This window comes from Vanacampus margaritifer, chromosome 8 (genome assembly GCF_051991255.1).
Source record: "Vanacampus margaritifer isolate UIUO_Vmar chromosome 8, RoL_Vmar_1.0, whole genome shotgun sequence".
Taxonomy (NCBI): Eukaryota; Metazoa; Chordata; class Actinopteri; order Syngnathiformes; family Syngnathidae; genus Vanacampus; species Vanacampus margaritifer.
The window spans coordinates 6069147-6091709 of NC_135439.1; the positions used below are offsets into that span (position 1 = coordinate 6069147).

A 22563-nucleotide genomic window follows, 5' to 3' on the forward strand; every position below is an offset into this window, starting at 1 on the left:
TTTCCATCCTACCTATTTTCTCCTCTCCTAACTTTGTTCATTCCGACCGACCTTCCTACATACGTTTACACGCGTACCCATCTAAATCCCTTCCTTCCTTCCTATCAAACATCCTTTCTTCCTTGCTACCTACCTACATTTCTACCTAACTTCCTAACTTCTTTCCTTTCTGCCTTAGTTCTTTCTCTCTCTTTTTTCTACCAACTAACTTCCTTCTACCTTCCAGCCTACCTACCTTCTTACCTACTTTCTTCCTACCCAGCTACCTACCTATCGCCTACCTATCTACCACCCACCCTACCTTCCTTCCTTCCTATCAACCATCCGTCCTTCCTTTCTTGCCACCTACCTACCAGGAACTACGGTCCGACAGACCTTCCTATGGTCTTACCTTCTTTCTTTCCTACCTACCTTCTTTATATCCGTATTCCTAACTTCCAACCTACCTGCCTTCTTACCTTGCTATGTCCCTTCTTCTACCTAACATCTACACTACCTTTCTTTCTATCAATGTATTATTTTCTCTCTTCCTTTTGAACTGCCTTCCTATGTTCCTTCCTTCCTATCAACCATCCGTCCTTCCTTTCTTGCCACCTACCTACCAGGAACTACGATCCGAGAGACCTTCCGATGACCTTACCTTCCTTCTTTCCTACCTACCTTATTTCTATCCGTATTCCTTCCTAACTACCTCCCTAGCTTCCTTCCCTTCTAACTTCCAACCTACCTACCTTCTTACCTTGCTACGTCCCTTCTTCTACCTAACATCCACACTACCTTTCTTTCTATCAACATATTATCTTCTCTCTTCCTTTTGAACTGCCTTCCTATGTTCCTTCCTTCCTATCAACTGTTCGTCCTTTCTTTCTTGCCACCTTACCTACCAGGAACTGCGGTCCGACAGACCTTCCTATGACCTTACCTTCCTTCTTTCCTACCTACCTTATTTATATCCATATTCCTTCCTAACTACCTCCCTAGCTTCCTTCCCTTCTAACTTCCAACCTACCTACCTTCTTACCTTGCTACGTCCCTTCTTCTACCTAACATCCACGCTACCCTTCTTTCTATCAATTTTCTCTCTCTTCCTACCTTCACTCCATTGTTCCTTCCTTCCTACATGCTACCTTCCTCACGACTTTTGTATTTTGTAACAACCTTACCTTCCTACCCACCTTCCTACCTAACAAGCGCACATCATTACGATTGCTGATCACTAAATATAAAAATCCAATTCAGTTTTGTGTTTATTTGTCAATTTTGTGGTTCTGATTTAGCATTTTTTTTGATTTTGTGTGTGTTGGGCAAAAACACAAATAAGTAAATGATCAGTTCCTTTTTTCCCACTTGATACGCCAATTACATCACAATTACCCACAAAAACCCATCGTGTGACTTGGCTGCATGTAGTCAGCCATTGCCTATGGTGCCAACAGTTGTGTCGCTTCAGGCCAACAGCGCCCCACTGAGGTGCTCACCGGCGTTACACACAACTCTTATCGCCCAGACAGCTCTTTGGATCCGTCTTTCAGCATCCTTAAGCCCAGTATTTACTTTGAGCTTATCACCGGGGCGTAAAGCAGCGGAACAGATAGACGTGATAAGAGCTAAAGTAGGTGCTAATCAGATAGCGGCCCAAAGTGATAACTTGCGAGAGCTTCTTCAGGCTCAGTGTAACGCTGAGTGTGTCGTCCCCTAAACAGAACCAGCTCATCCTTGGCGTCATGGGCGTGGACATCGCAATCAACGAGATCAAAAAGAAGACGCCCACGTATAGAGTGAGCACGACGGACACCAAACATTTGACACGTTACGCAGAATGTAAACGTTATAGTGTGTTTTCGGTTCATCTGGAAAGTTTTACGCAGAAGCTCGATCCATACCCTTAACTTTTCGTCAGAAATGACGTCATCACCTCTCGTATGTTTTTGTCACGCAGCTCGGCGCCAACGGTTACACCTTTGCGACCGATCCTAACGGTTACGTGCTGCTGCACCCCAACCTGCGACCGAAGGTGTGTGCGCATCTATAGAAGCGCTGAAGCTAGATTGGTCCTTTTTTTTATTAATTTTTTTATTTATACACACCTGTGCTCTTGAGCAGATCATCAACTTCAGGGAACCCGTCACGCTGGATTTTCTCGATGCAGAACTGGAAGACAGCAACAAGGAGGAGGTAAGAACATTGATTGTGTGTCGTTCCTAACCTCAAAACGTCACATTTTTGCTATTCGAGGCGAGGCTCGGCCGGAGGTTCTTTGCATAGCTAGTATATATTTCGGCCCATTTATAGTAATATTTCTTTTTTCTTTTTTTTTTTCCTGGAGAGCTCAGTATTGTTCATTCGGTAATTTTACCGATTTGGCATGTCATCATCATTGCTCTCTTCTTTTTTCTTTTTTTTTTCTTCTTTTTTTGTGTAAGTGCGTGTGTGTTTAGTTTCTTATTGTTGGGGTTTTAAGAATGTCCTTCTAGCTCTCCCTCCATTTCTCCTCAGATCCGGAGACAAATGATTGATGGCAAATCTGGACAGAGGAAAATCAAGACGCTCATTAAGTCGGTTGATGAGGCAAGTCATCAATACACTGAGAGTCAGTCATGTTTCAAAGCAGCGCCATCATGAACGCGTTCCTGCAAATGATTACGAGGGCGGGGGCGGGTGATAATGCGTGACCCCGTGTTGTGGCTGTCCGCAGAGGTACATCGACGAGGCCGTGCGGACGTACACGTGGACGCCGGTGGAGGGCACGGACTACAGGTAGATTTATTTATACTGCTTGAACTGACCTTTGGAATTGGAGGTGGCGTGGTTGGGGGGGGGGGGGGGGGGGTTGCAGTCCTGTCTCATGCAAATGAGCCCGCTGTACTGCAGGGCCAAAGCTGAGTACAGATATTGTTACTGTGATGATTACAGGCAGTAATGGGGTGGATACTTGTGGAGGCCCCAGTAGAAAAAAAAGAAAGAAATAAAAAAGCATTTCATAGCAGTGTTCCCCAACCTTCTATTGAGCCAAGGAACACATTTTACCTTAGAAAAATCTCATGGCACACTACCAAATGTTATATCTTAAAAATACTGAAATGATAATGATTTGTCAATTTAAATCGACAATGAATTTCTGGGCTTGTTCAGTTTGACATACAGTAAATCAAATATGGGTTTTCTGTTGCATGAATCACAGGCTAACTGGACCTTCTGCCCTCTAGTGGAAGACGATTGTAATTGCTCTACCTGTCACTATGGTCGCCATTCAATTGTAGGGCACATCCATTTTTTGATAGCATTTAAGATAAGATAACCTTTATCAGTCCCACAATGAGGAAATGTATGCGCATTCAGGTTACGGGTACGTGGAACCTAGCCCAGCTGACTTTTGCTGGTAAGGGGGGAGGGGGGTTCCAACCTGGACTGGTCACCACAAAAACACAGGGAAATTCCATCCATTGCCTTTCCCAGCTAACATTTAGTGAGAGAAGTGGGATCCACCTAAAATTGTACAGCTTCTCTCTCCAAAAGTTGGTCGAGCTCAACTAACGACATGCGCTATATTTATAAAAAAAAATAAAAATAAAATAAAAATATAGATGTGCCCTGTGATTAGAATGGACTCAAGTTATCAGTCTCCTCTATGAGGTGTCCCAATACTTTTGTCCAACTGTTGTCCCGCAATGTATCTGCACTTACGTTGTTTTGTATCCCTAATGTTTGTGCGTCTGCCCGACTATCTCAGTCTAGGGTTGGTACTGCCCACATATAGCGAGAGCCACGTCAAAGCCAACCTTAGCGACCAGATCCTGCAGGTGCAGTGTAAGTACCTTCGCACCACCGACGCCGGACCACCCTCGCTCTCTCTCTCTCTCTCTCTTCTTTCCGCGCTCTCTCTCTCTCGTTCACATGGGACTTTTATTCCCCGGGGTTGTCCAACATCATCGTAGGGAACGGAGCGACTCGCCTTTCTCTCCCTCCTCCTCTTCCTCCTCTTCCTCTCGGTGCTCCTTGATAGGCTGGATCCAATCTGAGTATCACTCCTTCCTCCTCCCTCCTCCTCCTGTCTCCATGCTGTGCTGTTAAAAAAAAAAAAAAAAAAAAAAAAAACGGTGATGTTTTTTCTTCGCTCCGGCTGAAGAAAAAAACAAACTGAAGAGTCAGAAAGGTGAAAGCTGTGTGACACCGGTGAAAATAATGGTGACTTTGTGCTATTATTTTTTATGATTATTATTATTCCTTTGCAAAATGCTCTCGCCTCTTCTCCACCGAGAAATGATTCTGAAGCGTATGTTGTTTTGGCGGGAAATTGTGAAAACACGCATGCTTTTCACCTCCTTATGATGCCTTCTATGATTTTCTTTCCCTTCTGTCGTATGTGTGACTTTGTGTACTGCGTGTGAGCTTTGGAATCATTCAGCACATAAACTCCCACAAGGCCCATGTGCCGGGCTGCTCATGTGTGGGAGTTTGGGTTTTGTGGGTCCGAATGGGGACACGTTCTCATTCTTTCTTTGTTGTACTTCCTCTTGATATTTTCCCACAATAATTGTCTCTTTTTTTTTCTGTCTTTCTCATTTGCTCCAGCAAATAAGATGTTTGGTTTTTATTTCTTTTCAGCGGGGTACACGCATATCGATTTTTAGTATCTTCACCGATTACCTTGAGGTAATAAATCGGCATTTGTGTGAGTAAGGAAATAGATCTCCATCAGCAATCGTGAGTCGCCGCCACTAAACAAATTTGTCGTAGTACCACAACATGGAAAATACAAAGAAAAATGTATTTCCTATAGTAAATATTGAACAAGCTCGTAATCTCCAGCCCTGAAGGTTTTTAGAGAGGATTGGGGAAGAAAAAATACTCTCGGCATACCCTACACCGCGTGATAATTCATCAGGGTAATTTTTCACATTCAAAAATGATCTTTGATTGTAATTTGTAAGGCAGCGAAAATGCTGAAATTATGGACTAAATGTAGGTATTTGCATATGAAAAAGTAGAAGAAGAAGAAATGGAGGATGCTAGGCTAACTGTTAGCTTATCTGGTAACCACATTGAGGTTGAAAACTCTTCTTGTCATGTTGAGCTTCAGGTTACTTCCTAATTGGCTATTAAAGTCCAGAGGATTTGTGATCGTTAATATTGAAAAGGTTTAACAATTATGTTTCTCTGGAGTTTTCCAAGCAGTTCAGGGAGAACAACAACAAAAATGCTGTATGTGCCCCCTTCAATTTAAAGACTGTATTCTGATTAATATTGTGTTTGTGGAGTACGAATTTAGCACGTGAATCCCTCCATTTGATCCATTTCAACTGAAATTGACATCAAAGTGCCTTCGGGCTCGCATTGCGAACGTCACCTCTTTTCTGGGTTTGCTCTTGTGACATTCACAACGTGAGCCCGAGGGCAGCTGTGACATCACTTTCAGTCGACACCGTATTGGCAAAAATGGCCGCCCCCCGAGATGAATAAAAATGGATGAAATCAGGTTCATCTTTCAGACAGCCAATAATCGTGTTGTTTCTGATCGTAAATGTTAAAATCGGGCTGATTGTCAATATGTGTGTATCCCACTTTACTCGTCTTGTTTTATTCCAATGGTTTCTTTCTTTCTTAATTTTTTTCAAAAACACAATATTTTTATTCAAGCAATAAATTGAATAAAATATTGTCTGTGAACCCTCCCCCCCCCCTACCCCCAAAACCCCTTCCCACCCGACCCCCTGTTTCTTTTCTTGCTCCTTCTCTGATGGATCCACACAGTGTCATACATCCAGGGCAAGTATACTCCATCTTGGTCCACGTTCCCTTGACTTCCTCCTCCTCCTGCCTACCGCTTCCTCCCTCATCCTGACCCCCACCACCCCCACCACCACCACTACCCTCCTAACTTCACCCTAACCCTGGCTCCCCCTTGTCTGCCTGCCCGCCCGTCTTTGCCTCCAGGACCCTCTTCTCCTCCTTTGAACCTCACCCTCACCCTTCCTGACATGATAACGGCTCAGTTCTCAGCTCACCTCTGCTGCAGACGCACTGAAAAGGAAGACAGATGTTCATGTTCCTTCTGTGGATGGTTCCTTTCCTCCTGTCCGTCTTTCACCTCTTCTCTGCATCCTTTCTTCCCTTTACCTGCCTGTCTAGTTCTTGGCGTGTCACTAATCTGTTAATGTTCATTCTAATATCAAGGGCCGTGAATTAGCGATACAACAGCTCGATCCAGTGTTGATTTTTGCAAATATACCAACAGTATTTAAGTCAGTGTTAGACAGTTTATTAGTTACCACGTAACAGTCTGATGCTGTATTATAAATTCTGCCTTTATAAATATAATTTAAATGTATCGCATCATACCGAGTATGAGAAAAATCGATTTGTCAATATATCGCGATATTACATCGCGCAATTCTCGAATCGATTCGATATGTGGCTGGCTGAATCGATTTTTAAACATACATTTTTTATGGGAATATTCAACAAAACGTCTTACTTAGGGTTAGGATTTACACATTAAGCATGGAAGAATTTTATATTAATGGAACATTAAGCCTTAATATTTGATTTCAGTGCTGTTCAAAGATGAAACAGACTGCAACCTGTTGCAAAATGCAGTGGCTCAGTTATAAACCTGAATTTTCAGATAAAAAATAAATAAAAAAATTCATACAAATCTTACAGTGTACATGTATAAGTTTACTGGTTAGTATTTTCTAAATTTGAGTAAAAAAAAAATCGCAATAATCAATTTACAGATTTGCATCGGGATTAATCGGTATCGAATCGAATCGTGACCTATGAATCGTGATACGAATCGAATCGGCAGGTACTAGGCAATTCACACCCCTAATACCGAGAGATCATGTTCAAGAACCAGGCACTGCGTAAAGCCACTTAAAAATGGTGTGTAACTTGTGTTTGGTGAAAATTGGTGTATTTTAGGAATCCTGAACTCAACCACCCCAAAGTTAAAAATATTTCCAGAACAGTCCAGTTGCAATTGATTCAATGCCCTGACAATCGAAAAACATTTGCCCTGAAATGATTTTTACTCAATCATCGTGAAATTGAGTGGGCATGTATGAAAAAGTCTCAAGGACCTATGCCTGAAATTGAACAGGAAGTCAGCCATTTTGGGCAAACTCCAACCTTGCCTTGTACTTTTGAGGGAATTTGTCCAAATGAGCTCCAATGGGAAGCAGATGTACTAGAAAGAGGGGCCAAATTGTCAAACTTTTTTTTTTTTTGCTTACGTCATCTAATGTGGGCAGAAAATGGCATCAAAATTTTGAGGATCATTATTAGGATTGTCAGAAAATGAAAAAGAGAATTAGCCGCCAACAGTGATTTTACTAATCAGCACGCAATTTGGGCGGACGTGTCTATCGTAACAGGAAGGACACACACACAAAAAAAGTCTCAGGGACAAATGCACAAGGTCGAAGAGTAAGTGGGCCATTTTGTTTTGAAGCAGCAAATTCCAGTGACTTTTTCCTAATGAACCGTAAGCGAAATCAGCTTTCCAAGACGGATGATAAATTGTGACTAATTAAATTGTGGTTGGTTTTGGATTCCTTAATGGTAGAATATTAGAAGAACTCTTCTATTTGATTGTGCATAAACAAACTCATATAGCATTAGCTTTAGCATTAGCATCACTCTCCAAGTAGACCTGGAGTGTCATTCATTTGAGCTGTATCCAACCCCCCCCCCCCCCCCCCCCTCAGGTGTCAGCCCAGCGCAGCGACCTCCTGTTTCGTCCCTCTCTACAATCCCCGTCTCCATCAGCTTGTCCCCGTCACCCCCCCCCCCCCTCTGCCACACCCCTAACTCACCCCTCAGACCGCCAGGCGCAGGGCCCAACGCTTCCTAAGCGAACCCCGACCCCGGACGGTGCACGGCATTGTGGGCGGAGACTACCTGGGCACCCCATTGGTTGATCTGAAGCACCAGTGTGACATGTGATGAAATTTGTCATTTTTTTTGTTAGCGTTGCCCCTCGCCTTGCCCTTCACAATGCGATGCACCTTCCTGCGATTATGTGTCTCTCCGAGCCCCCCCCGCCCTGGCAGCCTGAGGGGCGACCACCTCCATCAGGACCCTTGCAACAGTTGGCCACGTTGATGCCTGCCTGACCTTTTTACAGCGCTCGCCGCAACCCGGAGTGGGTCTGAGAAGTCGCTTCCTGACGCTACGCCGAGTCAAGTCACTTCTCAGACATCCTAAACATGTTGGATTGATTTTTTAAAAGATAAAAAAAAAAAAAGTCCAAGTTCATCCATTGAGGTCAGGTTCTATTTGAGGCAACATTTTGGCTAACGCTAATGTTTCCCATGATTCCTCAACGCTGCTATGGTATAAGTCCCGTTGTGTCCACCCGCCCTCCGTCCCCCGAACAGCCGCAAGTCCCTCACTCCCCCCGGCCCCCCCCCTTCTCCTCCTTCTCCCCCTTCCCGGATAATCTTCCCCCCTTTCTGTTGCAGATTTTGAGTCACTGCTGCCAAACAGTTTTGAGTCTGAAGGACATATATTCATTGCTCCCAGGTAGCCTTGTGTGGAACGCTCCTTGTTGTCATTACGCTACATCTCGTCCAGGAGTGTTTATTTTGTGCGTTTGTGTGTCGAGTGTGTGTGTGTGTGTCGCATCGTACTGTTTTTCATTGTCACTGATGAGTGATGCCCAAACTTGGCTTTTTGTGTCATCAGAGTTCACCGTCACTGTGCCCAAGTACAACAACCCTCCGTGCATGCTGCCACTGCTGCATGAGTTGTCTCGGGACCGAAACGCGTCAGGCAGGTTTAAGCAGTCTTCCGTTTTTGTTTTGGCTCCTCAAGGGAATACTGCAACGATCTGGAGTTGTCGAGCAATAACACGGAATTCCTGCTCAACTTCATCGCCCTCATGGAGAAAGTGACGCCCGACTCCAAGCAATGTCAGTCCGATTCCTCGCACTGTACTACTTTCCTATTATACAGGACCTTGGCCGCCATCTTGTGGTATCTTACATGGTTTCTGCGGGTCATTAAAAGTCATGAAATTGATTTTGCTCTAATCATGGGCTTTGCTCTTAATTTTGAAAAGAACAACGTACAGCATGAAACACTAATGCCACCTAGTGGCAGAAAATGACCTCAACACAAATGTATGGCTGATTGTTTGACACTTCTTTTTAACTGTTCAGTATCTCTTTTTAACTTCAAATAACTTTATGAATTACTTATAAAATTATAAATGTAAAGTTACTGTATGTTTATTACTGTATCAATGGTCGAAATGATCCAACCGCATTTGTATTTGGTCAATTAACGTATGTATGACAAACTTAATCGCGAGTTAACTCTGGTGACACAGGACATCCATATCCATGCTGGAAAAAAAATAAAAACTTTTGGAATTGTGAATATTGGGCACGTTTAACATTTATTTTATTGAACACCTTTGTCAGGGATCATCTTTTAGGGATTAAATGTATGTCCAAAACATTTTAAAAAATTCTAACAGGTAGATTGTGTTTGTGTTTAGCAACATTTTAGTTGCCTCTGCTTTTTTTTTCCCCGGCACATTTGTGCAGTTGATACGATGCTAATGGCTTTGCTTCTTACTGTTAACACAATTGACAAAAAAAAAAACACATAATTAATCCTCTAATAAATCGTTTTTGGGAGCTAAAAGCCTGAAATTCCATTATCACCTGTGCAGTAGGCTTCTAAACCTAATCAAACAACATCCTGAGCACATACCCCCCCCAAGGAAACAAAAAGCTTGGCCGCCCCATATTCATGTTGCTATTCTGTTTGCGTGCAAATATTTAGCTGTGTTGCGTTGCCTTGTCCAGGCGACAATTTGCTCCTTCACAACCTGATCCTGGACACGGGCATCATCCGGCAGCTGGTGGACAAAGTGTGGAAGAACAAAGACTTAAACACGTGAGTGCCGACAGACGCTTTCTCAAGTAGGCAAAAAAAAACAAAAGATTTACTTGCTTGTGTCATTTCACACTTGATGGGTTGGGAGGGACATCCAAGACCCTGCAATTTGCATATAAGCCCATAAAAAGTTTTGAATAATATGTCCATTGCTTTTGAAGGTACGGTTTTCTGGCGGTATTTGCCGCCACAGACGGAGGAATCACACGAGTGTTTCCCAACAAGTAAGAGTCCGTCTTATCAAGACTGCTTTTAATGCCTCCCTTTTAAAGTCCAATCACTCGATAAGGAACGAGCGCGGCACTCGCGGCCTCGTAAGCGGGGAGATTTACAGCTCTCTTAAAATGTCAGGGCTGCGGAAAGCTGGGAGGAAGACCCCGAGCCGTTTAACGCCAGCTATTACCGCCGCAGTCTCGACAACAAGGGCTACATCTTTAGAGCGCCTTATCGTACAGGTGAATGATGCTCCTGGGGGAGGGGGGGGCGTCTCACGCCGAACCCGGCCTTTTTGCTTACTCACTTCTTCTTCTTTTTTTTTCTTCTTCGTCTCGCAGCCAGAGACGAGATGCTCAACCCGGAGAATGACACCATCGGGATCCTGGTCAGCACGGCGGTGGACATCTCAGTCGGAGGGAAGACCATCAAACCGGCGGGTGCGTTCGCGCGTGACCCGCGGGGCTTTCGTTTGGAAGATGCTCGCGGTAACTTTTGCGTGCGTGTCATTTGGCAGTTGTCGGAGTGAAACTGGATCTGGAAGCCTGGGTGGATAAGTTCAAGATTCTTGCCAGTAACCACACAGACAACCGGCAAGGCCCGAACACGGTAAGCAAATGTGCAATGAACGAAGACTTGTTTGGCTCGGTTTAGTTGTTGAACACTAATAAGTTGGGGGTGTTTGGTATGGCAATTGATTGGAATTAAGTAGATTTCAGGTCAAACTGTATTTACAAACAAATAAATGTGAATGAACAGTTATTTGTCTATATACAGTATGGCTTGTGATTGGCGACCAGTCCAGGGTCGACCTTGCTGGGATAGACTCAACTCAACTTTACCTTTCTTCACTTGACTTGATTTATTTAGCAGTGAAAGGAAATATCAAGCTTTTCTCAAGATGGATCCCTACACAAGAGAATTAGGGACAGTGAAGAGAGAGGAAAAAAAGGTTGGCAGGATTCTGACTTTTTTCTTAGCATTCTAATTCTGACTTTAATCAAAAAATTCTGACTTTAAAGTCATAATTCCGACTTTATTCTCAGAATTCTGACTTTGATCACAGAATTCTTTAAAGTGAGAATTCTCACTTCAATCTCATAATTCTGACTTTATTCTCATAATTCTGATTTTCTGACACAATTCAAAGCTCTACGTCACAAAGTGAGAATTCTCACTTTAAAATCAGAATCCTGAGATTAAAGTCAGAATCCTGCCCACACTTTTTTTTCCCCCCTCTTCACTGGCCCTAAACGTCTTCCGTAGAGCCCCGGGTTAGAAAATACAATAAAAAAACAGCAAGGTCCCCAAAATTGAACCCTGTGGAACACCATATGCAGAGTGGGCATTTGTAAAGTCCCTCTTCTGTTCCCTGGCCTTATTTATACTCATGTCCTTCCTTTGGTTTGTGTCAGTGTGGACCAAACCGGGCCTGTGAGATGGACTGCGAAGCCAACAATGACGTGAGTGTCCATTTGTCTTCTTACACACATTTCACTGCTCCTCGAGCTCTCAATTCTACGGTCGCATTTGCCTGCAGGACCTCCTGTGTTACTTAATCGACGACGGCGGCTTCCTCATCATGTCCAACCAGAAGGACGACTGGAACAAGGTTGTCGTTGAACTTCATCGCAGGCGCTTACACTATTTTATGAAGCCCCTATCCGGACTTTTTTTGTGTCCTCCCCCCCAGGTGGGCATGTTCTTCAGCGACGTGGACCCCTCCCTGATGTACGCGCTCTACAACAACTCCTTCTACTACCGCAAACAATCCTTCGACTACCAGTCGGTGTGCGAACGCATGCCCAACAGCGAGGCGGGAGCCGGGCGGAGAGGCGTCTTTGTGGTAATAAAAACATACATTTGACAGATGGCGGCTCATTTTTGAACATGAATAATTTGACATTCACTCGTTGTCATGTCCGCAGCCCACCATTGCGGATTTTGTTAACCTGGCTTGGTGGACATCGGCTGCTGCTTGGTGAGAAATTTAATTTTAAATGATATACCCTACAACCTGCACGGTGTAATATTCACGGTGTAGTTTTCAATAGTACTGAATTGCAGTTCTACAAGCACTATAAATTACAGCCATAATAATAATCATTGTTAATAGGGACATTATAGGATAATTGATTTTTGTAATGACTTGTATATAAGTAGATGGGTCTGTGGAGTGTTTGCACACCAATCAAGTGTGAATCACACAACCTAGTAAAAATAAAAAAATAAAAATAAAAACAACATTGTGATCCTGTTTCTTAATAACAACTAAGCACTTTTGATTTAAATTGCCATAAAATTAAATCACCCCACGTTTGGGTTTTCCGTCCATGACTTGGTAACTAGGTTGGGTGAATAGCGGCAATTTTCAAGCAATGCACGGTGTGTGTCCAAATTCACAAGGCTGGGTCCCCCCGAAGGCCGAATTTGTCGGCCGCATGACGTCACTCCCGGTGCGACTCGACGGCACGCACGGATTGTGGACGTCGTGCAGCCGACAAATTCGGCCTTCGGAGGACCCAGCCAGCCTTGCGAGTTTGGACACGGGGAGTGAATAATGTCGAAACCATCTGGGATTTTATTTTTTATTTTTTTTGTGTGGAGAATCAATGTGTTTGTCTCCTTTAAATTAATATCTCTGTGAATGAAGATATAGTACGATTATGGGTTAATTTCATATCATCGCTGTCCTGTGACAAATATTTTTTGTCTTTTTTTTTTATATATATATTTTTTTTGTTTATGGGATGAAACTGAATGCAGACACCCCATAAACATAAAAAATTTAATAAAAAAAATGGACAGTCACATAAGTGCTTTTCACGGGACAGCGACGAATCGATGATATGTTGAACGGGAACTCATTAGAAAGTGTGAGCTTTGTCCTACTTATACACAAAACTAATACACAAAACAAATATTTATATTGGCCCCTTCTTGTTTTCAGGTCATTGTTCCAGCAGGTCATGTACGGGCTGGCTTATCACAGCTGGTTTGTCACAGGTGGGTGCCAAAATGCCAGCATTTGTTTAACAAAAAAAAAATCATCTACAAATAAATGCATAATTAAACAGTGTTTTGTTCATTTCACTACTCTTCTTAATTGCGCTACATGCATGCTGATTTTTTAAATGTGAGAGTCCAACAGTGCACACAAAATGATATCTCCAATTCCAACAAAAGTCCAGGATCTCAAACTTTTTGTTACGGGGACTATGTTTGTGCGTGTTTCTAATATGACCCTCAGACGAGGTGGACGCCGACGGGCTGGACTTCAAGGATAGAAGTTGCGTCATGATCCAGACTCAGTACTACCTGGGCAACCTGAGCAGCTCCTTCAGCATGGTGCAGGACTGCGGCAACTGCTCCAGGTCCGAACACTCGCACACCCCAACAGTCAGTCAAGAATGACACAACAGCATAAAGTGCCGCGTCTTCTCTTAACAGGCTGATCCACGCCAAGAGGATAAACAACACCAACCTGTTGTTCGTGGTGGCCGAGAAGATGCCCTGCAACACCTGCGAGATCGAAAAGCTGTCCCAGGAGGAGGAGGAGTGTATCCTCCGCTGCCGTGATGTCGTTGACATGTCGAGAACTTCTGTTCTTTTTTCCGTAATTGCTTATTTGCAGTCATGGAGGAGAACCCGTGTGAGGAAATGGCAGTGGCGCGCTATCGAAAAGGACCCTCCACCTGTTTTGACAACAACAACGCGGTAAGATTGGCCTAATCGTCTAGCTTAATAGCTTATATAGCATGTTAGGATTTTAGCAATTTGGGTTAGAAGAAGTATGTGAATACAGAGCAAGAGACTAACAACAAATTACAGACTTCTCCATTAAGGTCGCTGCCTTAATATTTGTTAGCATAGCAACAAAAAGCATGTTAGCAATTGTTAGTAATTCTGCTTACATTTGTACCTGAATATAGGATGTGATTTAAAACCCTAAATAATCTGCCCTCATGACTTTGGTAACTCTACTTTGCTATATGTTAGCACACCAAATGTTAGCAGCATGGATGCTACCTCGCTAGCAACTCATACGCTTGAATTTCATTTTAGCATGTAATCAGTTCTCATCAGAAATAGTCCCTGGATACAGAGGAAGATGTAAAATAGTAAATCCAAATTAACCTTGGAGAACCTACGGGGTCAAATTTGGCCCCTATAAATTCTGCTACTCAAATAACAAAGACCTTCTTTTTTTTTCCAGCAGTGATTTTGTCCCTGTGTTCTTGTTTCCATTGGCCAAAGTGTGTTTGTACATTCAAAATCCAGTTCTAAAATGCAACAAATAAAACAAAAAAAAATTATTGTTCAATGTAGCTGTGTATTTGATTGGTTATTTTCTTAAATTCTAAATAGTTTACTGACAGTTTTTGTTATTCTGATTTTTCGAAATGATACCCCTAAATCCCAAAAGGGTCAAATTTCGCCCTAATCCTAAATTAGGGAATAAAGGGTTAAAATAGAAAAAAATATCATAATTTTCTAAAGAAGAAAATGGTTCTTGGGTTCTCCAGGGTTAAATTCAATATTAAATAAAATAAATTAATTCTCATTCTCTACTAAGGTTGCTATCCTTGCTAGCATACCACCTGTTAGCATTTTCGAAACTCATATCAGTGCAGCAATTCCAAATGTTCCCTCCTTTTTTTAATGACTTCCGAGTAACTTTATTTCGACCCGGATTATGACGAATGAATAAGAATCCAAACCTAAATTTTCTTTTTTGCCGCGCTTCCTCAGGAGAACACGTCAGACTGTGGACGGGGCCACTCCTTCCGTCCGTCCCGCGTGGCTTTGCTGCTGGTTCAACTGCTCGTGCTTTACCCTCACGCTCACTCTCTACTACATTAATCTCGTCTGCCACGCACACACACACACACACACTTTATAGCTGTCCTGTGCTTTTCATATGTGCCCCCAATGCTCCCCCACCTCCTCACTACCACCACCTAAAGTAGTCTTATAGGCAATGATGGGCAACGATGGAAGCCCTGAGTGCCGCCGTCTCGCCAGCTTCACTTCTGTGTCCTCAGCCAAGGTTAGCCACACAAGGAGAGTCCCCACCACCCGCCGATCCCCACAACAACAAAAAAAAAACACAAAAAAACTCTCAAGTAGACGACATGTCAACTCGTGTCATGAGAATTACGTTTTATTTTTGTTCACCAAAAAAAAAAAAAAAAAAAAAGGGACGATATGTTTAATTTATGCACTACTATATCTACTTGCCAAAATGAGATAGACTTTCATGTGGTCTTATTTTTCTAGCCAAAAAACACAGCAACCATGGCTTCATGAGAGGGATTTAAAGGAAAAAATGTTATTGTCATGACGTGCTCATATTCACGACACAAAAAGCTCACGCTCTAATAACACAGCTGTGACGTTTTCACTTATTATTAGCAAGCGGTGTGGTGTAGTGTTATATATTACCAACAAACAAAAAAGAAGAACCTCTCTGACCTCCATTTATACCAACATCACCTCTGCCAGTCCGCATGAGGCTGTGAAGAAGGACAAGAAGAAAAAGAAGAAGAAAAAAAGATCAAATTCTACATGGACGAAGTCGTAAATGTGACAAGATAAACATTGTTATAGTATGAGAAAAAAATGGAATATTACAAGGGTTAAGTCATAAAGTTACGAGCAAAAAAGGTTGTGAGGTTACAGGGGATACATGTGGAATATTATGAGGGGAAAATTGTGTGATTTCACGATAAAAAAGTTGTGATTTTACAAGAATTCATTTGTAATGTTACGACAGTAAATCAAATCTAGATTAAAATTTTATGAGGATGAATTCTTAAATTTAAAATAAAAGTAATCTAATGAGAACTCATTTTGCAATCTGACAAAACATTCTTGACCTATGATTGCACTTTCACAAGAATAGGATTTTTATAATTATACATTTTAATCCTATAATTTTACAAAAATGTTCCATTTTACAAGAATAAATTACCCATACAGGAATGTTATGGTAAGAGTGTAATCCTTAAAAATATATTATATTTTAACTGTATACCTGCAATTAGGCTAAGGATTATTTTTTTTAGGATCTAGCCAATGTTTGACATTCAAACACAACTGTTTTCTCATAAAAATCCTACTTTCTTCTCGTAATATTATTCTCGCAACTTTCCTTGTAATGTTCCATTCGCTTTCCTTTTCAGTCCTCCGCAGAAGGCTTTTGCTTCTCCTGGCTAAACTGCCTCATGTCACATGTTCTTCATCGGTTGCATCCTTCACTGCCAGGGTGGTCCAGGCCTTATCATGCTGACCCCAAAATGGCCACCAAACGCTGCCTGGCGCCTGTCACGTGATCGTCCTCTTAGACTGTTTAGGAGCCGCTCTGTTTCATAATAGTGCCTTGACGCACTTTGTGGTGGACGAGCTTAGCGATCTGTATAGTAGAGTTCATTTGAAATCAAGCGGCCATCTTGGAGAGGGATCAGCTTTTAGGTAGACTACAAAGCCATGCGTGGAGGTCCGGTCAGTAGGCTATCAGCACACACACTTCAACTGGATTTACGCTGCAGGTCTAAGTCAGCCATTTCCATTTTCATGTACACTTGAAGTGGCGTATACGGTCAACCCACATGACACGCCCCTAATGTCGCATGTGGACCATATTGGATTGTGATTGGCTGAAGTGAACCATCCTAGAATTGGGCATTCATTTCTGGGTTGTCAGGCGATTCCAATGCGTCGTCGTAATTAATCGCATGACTTCGATAGTTAACTCTTTGACTGCCAAAAACGTTAAATAACGTTTAGTAAAATCCTATGGAGGAGTGCCAAAGACGTTAAAAGACGTTTGTTTCAAAACAGAGGTGAAACAAACCATTTTCTATTGTTGATTACTCAAAAACGGAATAAGGTAGAAACAAACTTTTTTTTCTGATGAAAGATGAGAGTCCAATCTTTCATTTGGTAGTATGTGTGTTTCCATAGTCCAAACACATAATTTTCTGTGGACCTTGGAAGATCAGTCAAAAGATCAGTCAAAATGCTTAAATCGGCTGGCACCCACGGCATCCCTTTTCTGAAAACGTCTGGCAGTCAAAGAGTTAAACTCACGATTCATCGCAAATTTTATAACTGTTCTAAATGTACAGTAAAATATATTTTCCTAAGTTTTCACACAAAAGTGGTGCCGGGGAAGGGGATGTTAAACTAATAGAAATATGGTTGCAACTTGTAGTCATTGATACAGTAATTTCATAACAATTCATAAAATTGAGTTCAAATTAAAAAGTTGTACTGTACTGTAAAAAAACGAGTGTGAATTTGATTTGTGTTGAGGTCATTTTTCTGCCACTAGATGGCATAACTATATCTGTAAGACGTTGGTGACAGCTCAGCACATTTTTAAAACTTTAAGGTACAACTTGACCCCGGTCTCCACAAATACATGCATTATTATAAAATGTATTACTGCTAAATTTGGATGTGGACGTGTCTGCCCCGTTGCGACTGGAATTCCCCCAGTACAGGATTTTCATTATTCGTGCTTTAAAAAAAAAAAAATTGTGTCGTTAAAAGAACTTTAAATTAACACTCCTAATTGAGATACAAATTGAGAGACCGGAAGAGTCACAGAATGAGGAAATTTAAAACCACAATTTGTAATACATGGAATTGTGCCACTTGCAGCGTAAATCCAGCCATATTGGGCCATGTTTTTTTGTTATTAGGGCCACTTGACTGCTCTAGTTCTGCCTGAGTTTGTGGGTGCGTGTGTTTGCATTAATCGAGTGGAATGTCTTGAAAGTGATGCGAGGGCTGATTGTTTTTTTTTATGTTCTTGTTTGTGTGTCGCAATGAACACAATCCAGTGTTATGGACGTTTAAAAAAAAAAAAAAAAAAAAGGGACATCAGCGCTTTTTGGATTGACAGAATGTGTTAGTCGGTCGGTGTTTTGAAAATGCAACGTAGAAAAACGACGCCTCTCTATTTGAATGCCTTAGCGTCACGCACAGCAGAGCTCTGATCCCCCTCGCACCCCCACCATATTTTTTTACATAATTAATGGAGTTAATAATGGCATCAATAATGGATGGGTATTGGGATTTTTTTTTTCCTGACACTTTTTTATGATTACACACTTACTTACTGACCAAGGAACGGTACCTAAAAAGTAAACGTAACAAGATGGTTAGGGGGAAAAAATGGCACCAGTGATGCTCATTATTTTTATTTATTTATTTTTGTAATCATTCCTGACAGTTTTGGATAACTTAATACTCCCCGGATTCAAATATTGACTGAAGCCGTTAATGAGTTAATAATAATCAGAAAAGTTTAAATAAAAAAAAACACTCTGTAGAAACAAAATGGCGGGATGCTAACACAAGGCAACAGTCATGCTAAAAATGTAGCAACATAGCATTATGGCATCATGTGTTGCACGTCTTTTATCATTTGGCAGGTTCACCAAAAATAAATACAAATCATGATTGTTGTGTTTTGTTTTGTTTTTCGTTTTTCTGGAATATTTGGAAATATGACTGAAGATGGCTCAGTTTAAATAAAAATTTTGTTTTCTTTGCACTACGCCTTGGAAAATTACTGTTGTTCCCGATGAGCAAAATTAAGAGAAGAAAAGAAAAAAGCACGCACACACATGGTGTCAGTATTGCTAACATAAGGCTTAGCACATCTTTTGCGATTTGACAGGTTTGCTAAAAAAATCGAATCAAATTGTGACGAGGGTGGATAGAAGAAGCAAAAGGGGAGGCGCGTGTGTGTGGGAGGGGGGGGGGGGGGGACAGTGTGTATGTGATTGTGTAGTGTGTAGTCTGGTGCTACGTGACCATGTTTGACAAAAGTGTGTGTTTAAAAGAAAATAACATTTAGAGAAAAACAAGAGTCGGAATCAGTCAAAGTGTGAAGTCCGTATAAATATCTAAATATAAATATAGGAAAAGAGCACTGTTGATAAGTTTGAGGTCTGAAGTCCAAACAGATTTTTATTTTGTATTTCTTTCTCGTGAGTGAGCGAGCGTGTTTGTGTGAGAGGATGACTTGAGCTCCTTTGTTTTGTTTGTCGCTCCATTCTTTTTGTACAGGTGAAGCTACGCGGAAAAAAAGATGTGAAAAAAAAAAAGAAGAGGGGCAAACTTTGTAAAAAAAAAAATATTGTGTCTGTGACTCCTTGTAAAATATTTTCAAATTGTTTATTACAGAGAATCAGTTAATAAATAATGTTCATATTTTTCACTTCATTTTAATGTGTCGTGTTTTTTTTTTTTTTGTACCTCAGAGTTTAGCAAGGAAGTCTGTAAGGATCTTATGCCACGCGTCCGGGTCGTCCAGGTAACAGGCGTGCCCCGCCCCTTTCATCACAGCCACGCTGTGATTCGCCAGCTGGCACAGGTTGCTAAGCGACACCTGCCCCAGCTCGGTGTCGCCATCACCGTAGACGATCAGGGACGGCACCTGTCGTTTAAAAAAAAAAAAAAAAGTACTTGACGCCATGCTCCGCCCACATTGATACAACTTGCGAACTAATCCAAATGATGTGACCTTGACGCCGCGGTACTGTTGCGCGCTGATCTTGTCGGTGCGGATGGGCGCGATGGGGATGTAGGCCCGCAGCAGGTGCTGCTGCTGCAGCAGGAAGGGGAGCGAATACACGCCGCTGAGTGACGGGCTGATCAACACCACGGGGCTCAGCTGCAGTCGCTCGCACACGTCCGTCAGGAACGCGGCAGGGGCCAGCTCCCCCGCGGCCGCCGGTGCCTCGGCGGAGCTGGAGCGGCCCAGTCCTGTGGACAAGCGTTTGACTTCAAATCTACAATAAAATCATCATAAAAATGTAATGTGCGCATCGCTACTATCGCCTTTAGATTTTGGATTTTATGGCCTTTTCATAATGAAAAAAGCTTTATGTCAGAAAACTACAGCTAATTAGCATCCAAATGTATGTGAACATCTTCGCTCATTCCTACTCCATCCTCGGACAGTAATAAAACAAACGATCGCACCAATATTTTTCAGAAAATCGTAACTTGATGTTAGGAAACTGTGATCAATCTTCACTGAAATTTTTAGGACATCCCAACTTATGCCCAACGATCGCTCCAAAAATTTTGAATTAATGGATGTTAAAGGGATACTTTACTTATTTAGCCCTTTTCATATAAAAATGTCTATAAATAATGTGATATTTTTATTGTTTTTCACGTCTAATTAATATCTTTAAAAACACATTTTGTCACTTGTTGTCGACTAAAAATGACATCACAAGCATCAGGGAATGACCAATCACGGCTCGCCTGAGCAGCTGAGCCGTGATTGGTCGTTACCTGAGCCCTGAGAACGAACATGTGATGTCATTTTCAGTCGACAGCAAGTTGTTTTTAAAGGTACAAATTGTACATGAAAAATAATAATAAAACAATTTAAATAATTATAGACCCAAAAAAATACTTTTTACTGCCGGAAATTGCTAAATAAGTAAAGTATCCCTTTAAGCCTTTTAGTCTCCATAGGGCATGCAGAAAATTGAGACGAATAGGCTTAATGTCCATAAAATCCAAAATCTTGAGGTTTGGTTTTGATATTTTCCAAGGTTGAAGGAAGCAAAAATAGATAAGTCCACATAAATTTTAACAAGAGAGATTTAGATCACTTTAAGCGTTTTAGACCGACCCAAATGTCAACAAGTGCTACGGATGGATGGATGAATGGATGGACGACTGCTTCCTGTTCCGCTCACCGGGAAGGTCGATGGCGACCGCTCGGCAGCCGACGTTAGCCAGCGTGCGAAGAGTGCCGATGCTGAGCCAGTTTTCCGAGGAGAAGCGGCGGCCGTGAAGAAGCAAAACGGACATCTTGATGTCTCCGGAGGACGGTCGACTTTGTCTGTAGAAGAGTGGTGACGTGCAGCCTGCCACCTCCACGCTGCCCTCGCTTAACTCCACCTGCGACATGCTGAACAAACACAGACACACAAACTACATGGTCAGTACAAGTGCCCGACCGATAAGGATTTTTCGAGACTGATGCTGATTCGAAAATGTGATTATTAATGGTACAATTTTAAATATGAATAAATTAAATTGTCCCCTATTTACAACAATAAAGATATAAAATACAGGCAGAATATTCAACAGTTTTAATCCTTTGCTCTAGTCGACAACAACGACAAACACAACCCACAAGGAGAGGTGGGGTGCATGCTTGCTTCACGCTCTTTTGTTATTGTTTTTTTGCCACTGCTGCAAGAAAAACTCGTTACTACAGGTTACTGAGTCACTTAGTGACTCTTCTTGACTGCCCTCTGGTGGCCAAGGCATGCACACCGGAAGGGGCACGTATTCAAGCATGAAAAAAATGATGCACAAATTGTTTCATTCTTTACATTTTATTTAATTGTTGTGTCACTTTGAAATCGTGAGGAAGTTTGGGAAGAGACATGTTTTTGTAGAAATAGAGCAAAAAAAAAAAAAAAAAAAGTTGCCACCCTGCCCTGAGGCACTCAAACAAAACGTTAAGACAGTTAATGCCTAAATAAATAGATAAAAAAATATTTTAAAAAAACACTATCCTTGTCAAAGCAGAATTTCTGGTCTTCAACTCAAAAGTCGTCAGTGTCAGTTTCACCTCTTTTTTTGTTTGTTTGTTTTTTACAGTTAAAGTCTCTCTCTTTTTAATCCACAAAACATCGACATTTCTTTCAAAAACATTGAAACTTTGGTATGAGCATACGCCAAGTATTGCAGGCCGTTTTCTTATTTCTTAGTTTCAAAGTATTAAATGTTATTTATTTTTATTGGAACTATTTGAAAATTTGGAAACGATTTGGAAATTCACATTTTAGTCAAATGTGCTCATTAATAGTATAAGATTGATCACGAAATACAAAGTACACCTATCATTATGCACAAAACTTGTAATTATATCTTTTAGAGACCAATTGTAACGGTGGTCCATTGTTTTTTTCACACACACATACTTTGCAAAATCCCTACAAACTTTTGATGACACACTCGGGGCTAATACAAAATAAGTATGAAATTATCTCTGACTCACTTCCACAGAAGGTGAATTCATCATCCAAGTCTGTGAACCAGCCGGAAAAAATATTGCAAGATCTCTTTTGAAATGCAAAACTGAAAGAGACATGTTCTACGCCAATGTATGTTATTCTGCGTGCGAGAAGGAATTTGTGACCACAAATATCGACATTCTTCTTACCTGATGATGTTGATGACGACACAATTTGAAGTTTGCAAACTTGTTGCGCTTCCGCTTCATTTGCCGAGGGTGAAAAACAAAACAAACGAGAGCCACCGAAAATGAAAGTGTCCTCAAATGCCTTCATCGCCCTCTAGCGTCCACTGAGAGAGTCGCAGCACGAGTGAGCAGACAAAGATGTGCCACTCTTGATTAATGATTAGTAAACCTTATTGATCCCCTGT

The 22563-nt window shown here is 41.7% G+C and overlaps 2 protein-coding genes across 8 annotated transcripts in view; one reads left to right on the forward strand and one right to left on the reverse strand.

Annotated features, from left to right (window-relative positions):
* cacna2d2a (calcium channel, voltage-dependent, alpha 2/delta subunit 2a) overlaps positions 1-19362 on the forward strand; it is a 204682-nt gene extending 185320 nt beyond the window's left edge. For 4 of the 5 annotated variants that reach the window (XM_077574047.1, XM_077574051.1, XM_077574046.1 and 1 more), the window contains 23 exons: positions 1704-1778; positions 1940-2014; positions 2104-2175; positions 2497-2568; positions 2696-2757; positions 3731-3807; positions 5752-5766; positions 8466-8526; positions 8818-8915; positions 9819-9909; positions 10071-10133; positions 10261-10364; positions 10464-10562; positions 10640-10731; positions 11538-11585; positions 11663-11734; positions 11816-11968; positions 12051-12103; positions 13073-13128; positions 13373-13496; positions 13573-13682; positions 13757-13839; positions 14875-19362. In XM_077574047.1, coding sequence (XP_077430173.1) covers positions 1704-1778; positions 1940-2014; positions 2104-2175; positions 2497-2568; positions 2696-2757; positions 3731-3807; positions 5752-5766; positions 8466-8526; positions 8818-8915; positions 9819-9909; positions 10071-10133; positions 10261-10364; positions 10464-10562; positions 10640-10731; positions 11538-11585; positions 11663-11734; positions 11816-11968; positions 12051-12103; positions 13073-13128; positions 13373-13496; positions 13573-13682; positions 13757-13839; positions 14875-14985 — 1866 coding nt within the window. In that variant the 3' untranslated portion in view covers positions 14986-19362. The remainder of the gene's footprint in view (positions 1-1703; positions 1779-1939; positions 2015-2103; positions 2176-2496; positions 2569-2695; positions 2758-3730; positions 3808-5751; positions 5767-8465; positions 8527-8817; positions 8916-9818; positions 9910-10070; positions 10134-10260; positions 10365-10463; positions 10563-10639; positions 10732-11537; positions 11586-11662; positions 11735-11815; positions 11969-12050; positions 12104-13072; positions 13129-13372; positions 13497-13572; positions 13683-13756; positions 13840-14874) is intronic. The other variant, XM_077574048.1, reaches the window with a different exon arrangement.
* abhd14b (abhydrolase domain containing 14B) lies at positions 15301-22475 on the reverse strand. 3 transcript variants are annotated; one of them, XM_077574055.1, is made up of 5 exons: positions 22340-22475; positions 20859-21073; positions 19664-19905; positions 19396-19576; positions 15301-15638 (listed from the first exon to the last, which is right to left on the reverse strand). In XM_077574055.1, exons 2-4 carry the CDS (start codon positions 21070-21072, stop codon positions 19397-19399), a joined length of 636 nt encoding a protein of 211 aa, XP_077430181.1. In that variant the 5' UTR covers position 21073; positions 22340-22475; the 3' UTR covers positions 15301-15638; position 19396. The 3 variants fall into 3 exon arrangements, with proteins under 3 accessions (XP_077430181.1, XP_077430182.1, XP_077430183.1); XM_077574056.1 differs by lacking the exon at positions 22340-22475 and adding an exon at positions 21302-21428; XM_077574057.1 differs by lacking the exon at positions 22340-22475 and having other exon boundaries at positions 20859-21110.
* Positions 22476-22563: the final 88 nt, after the last annotated feature.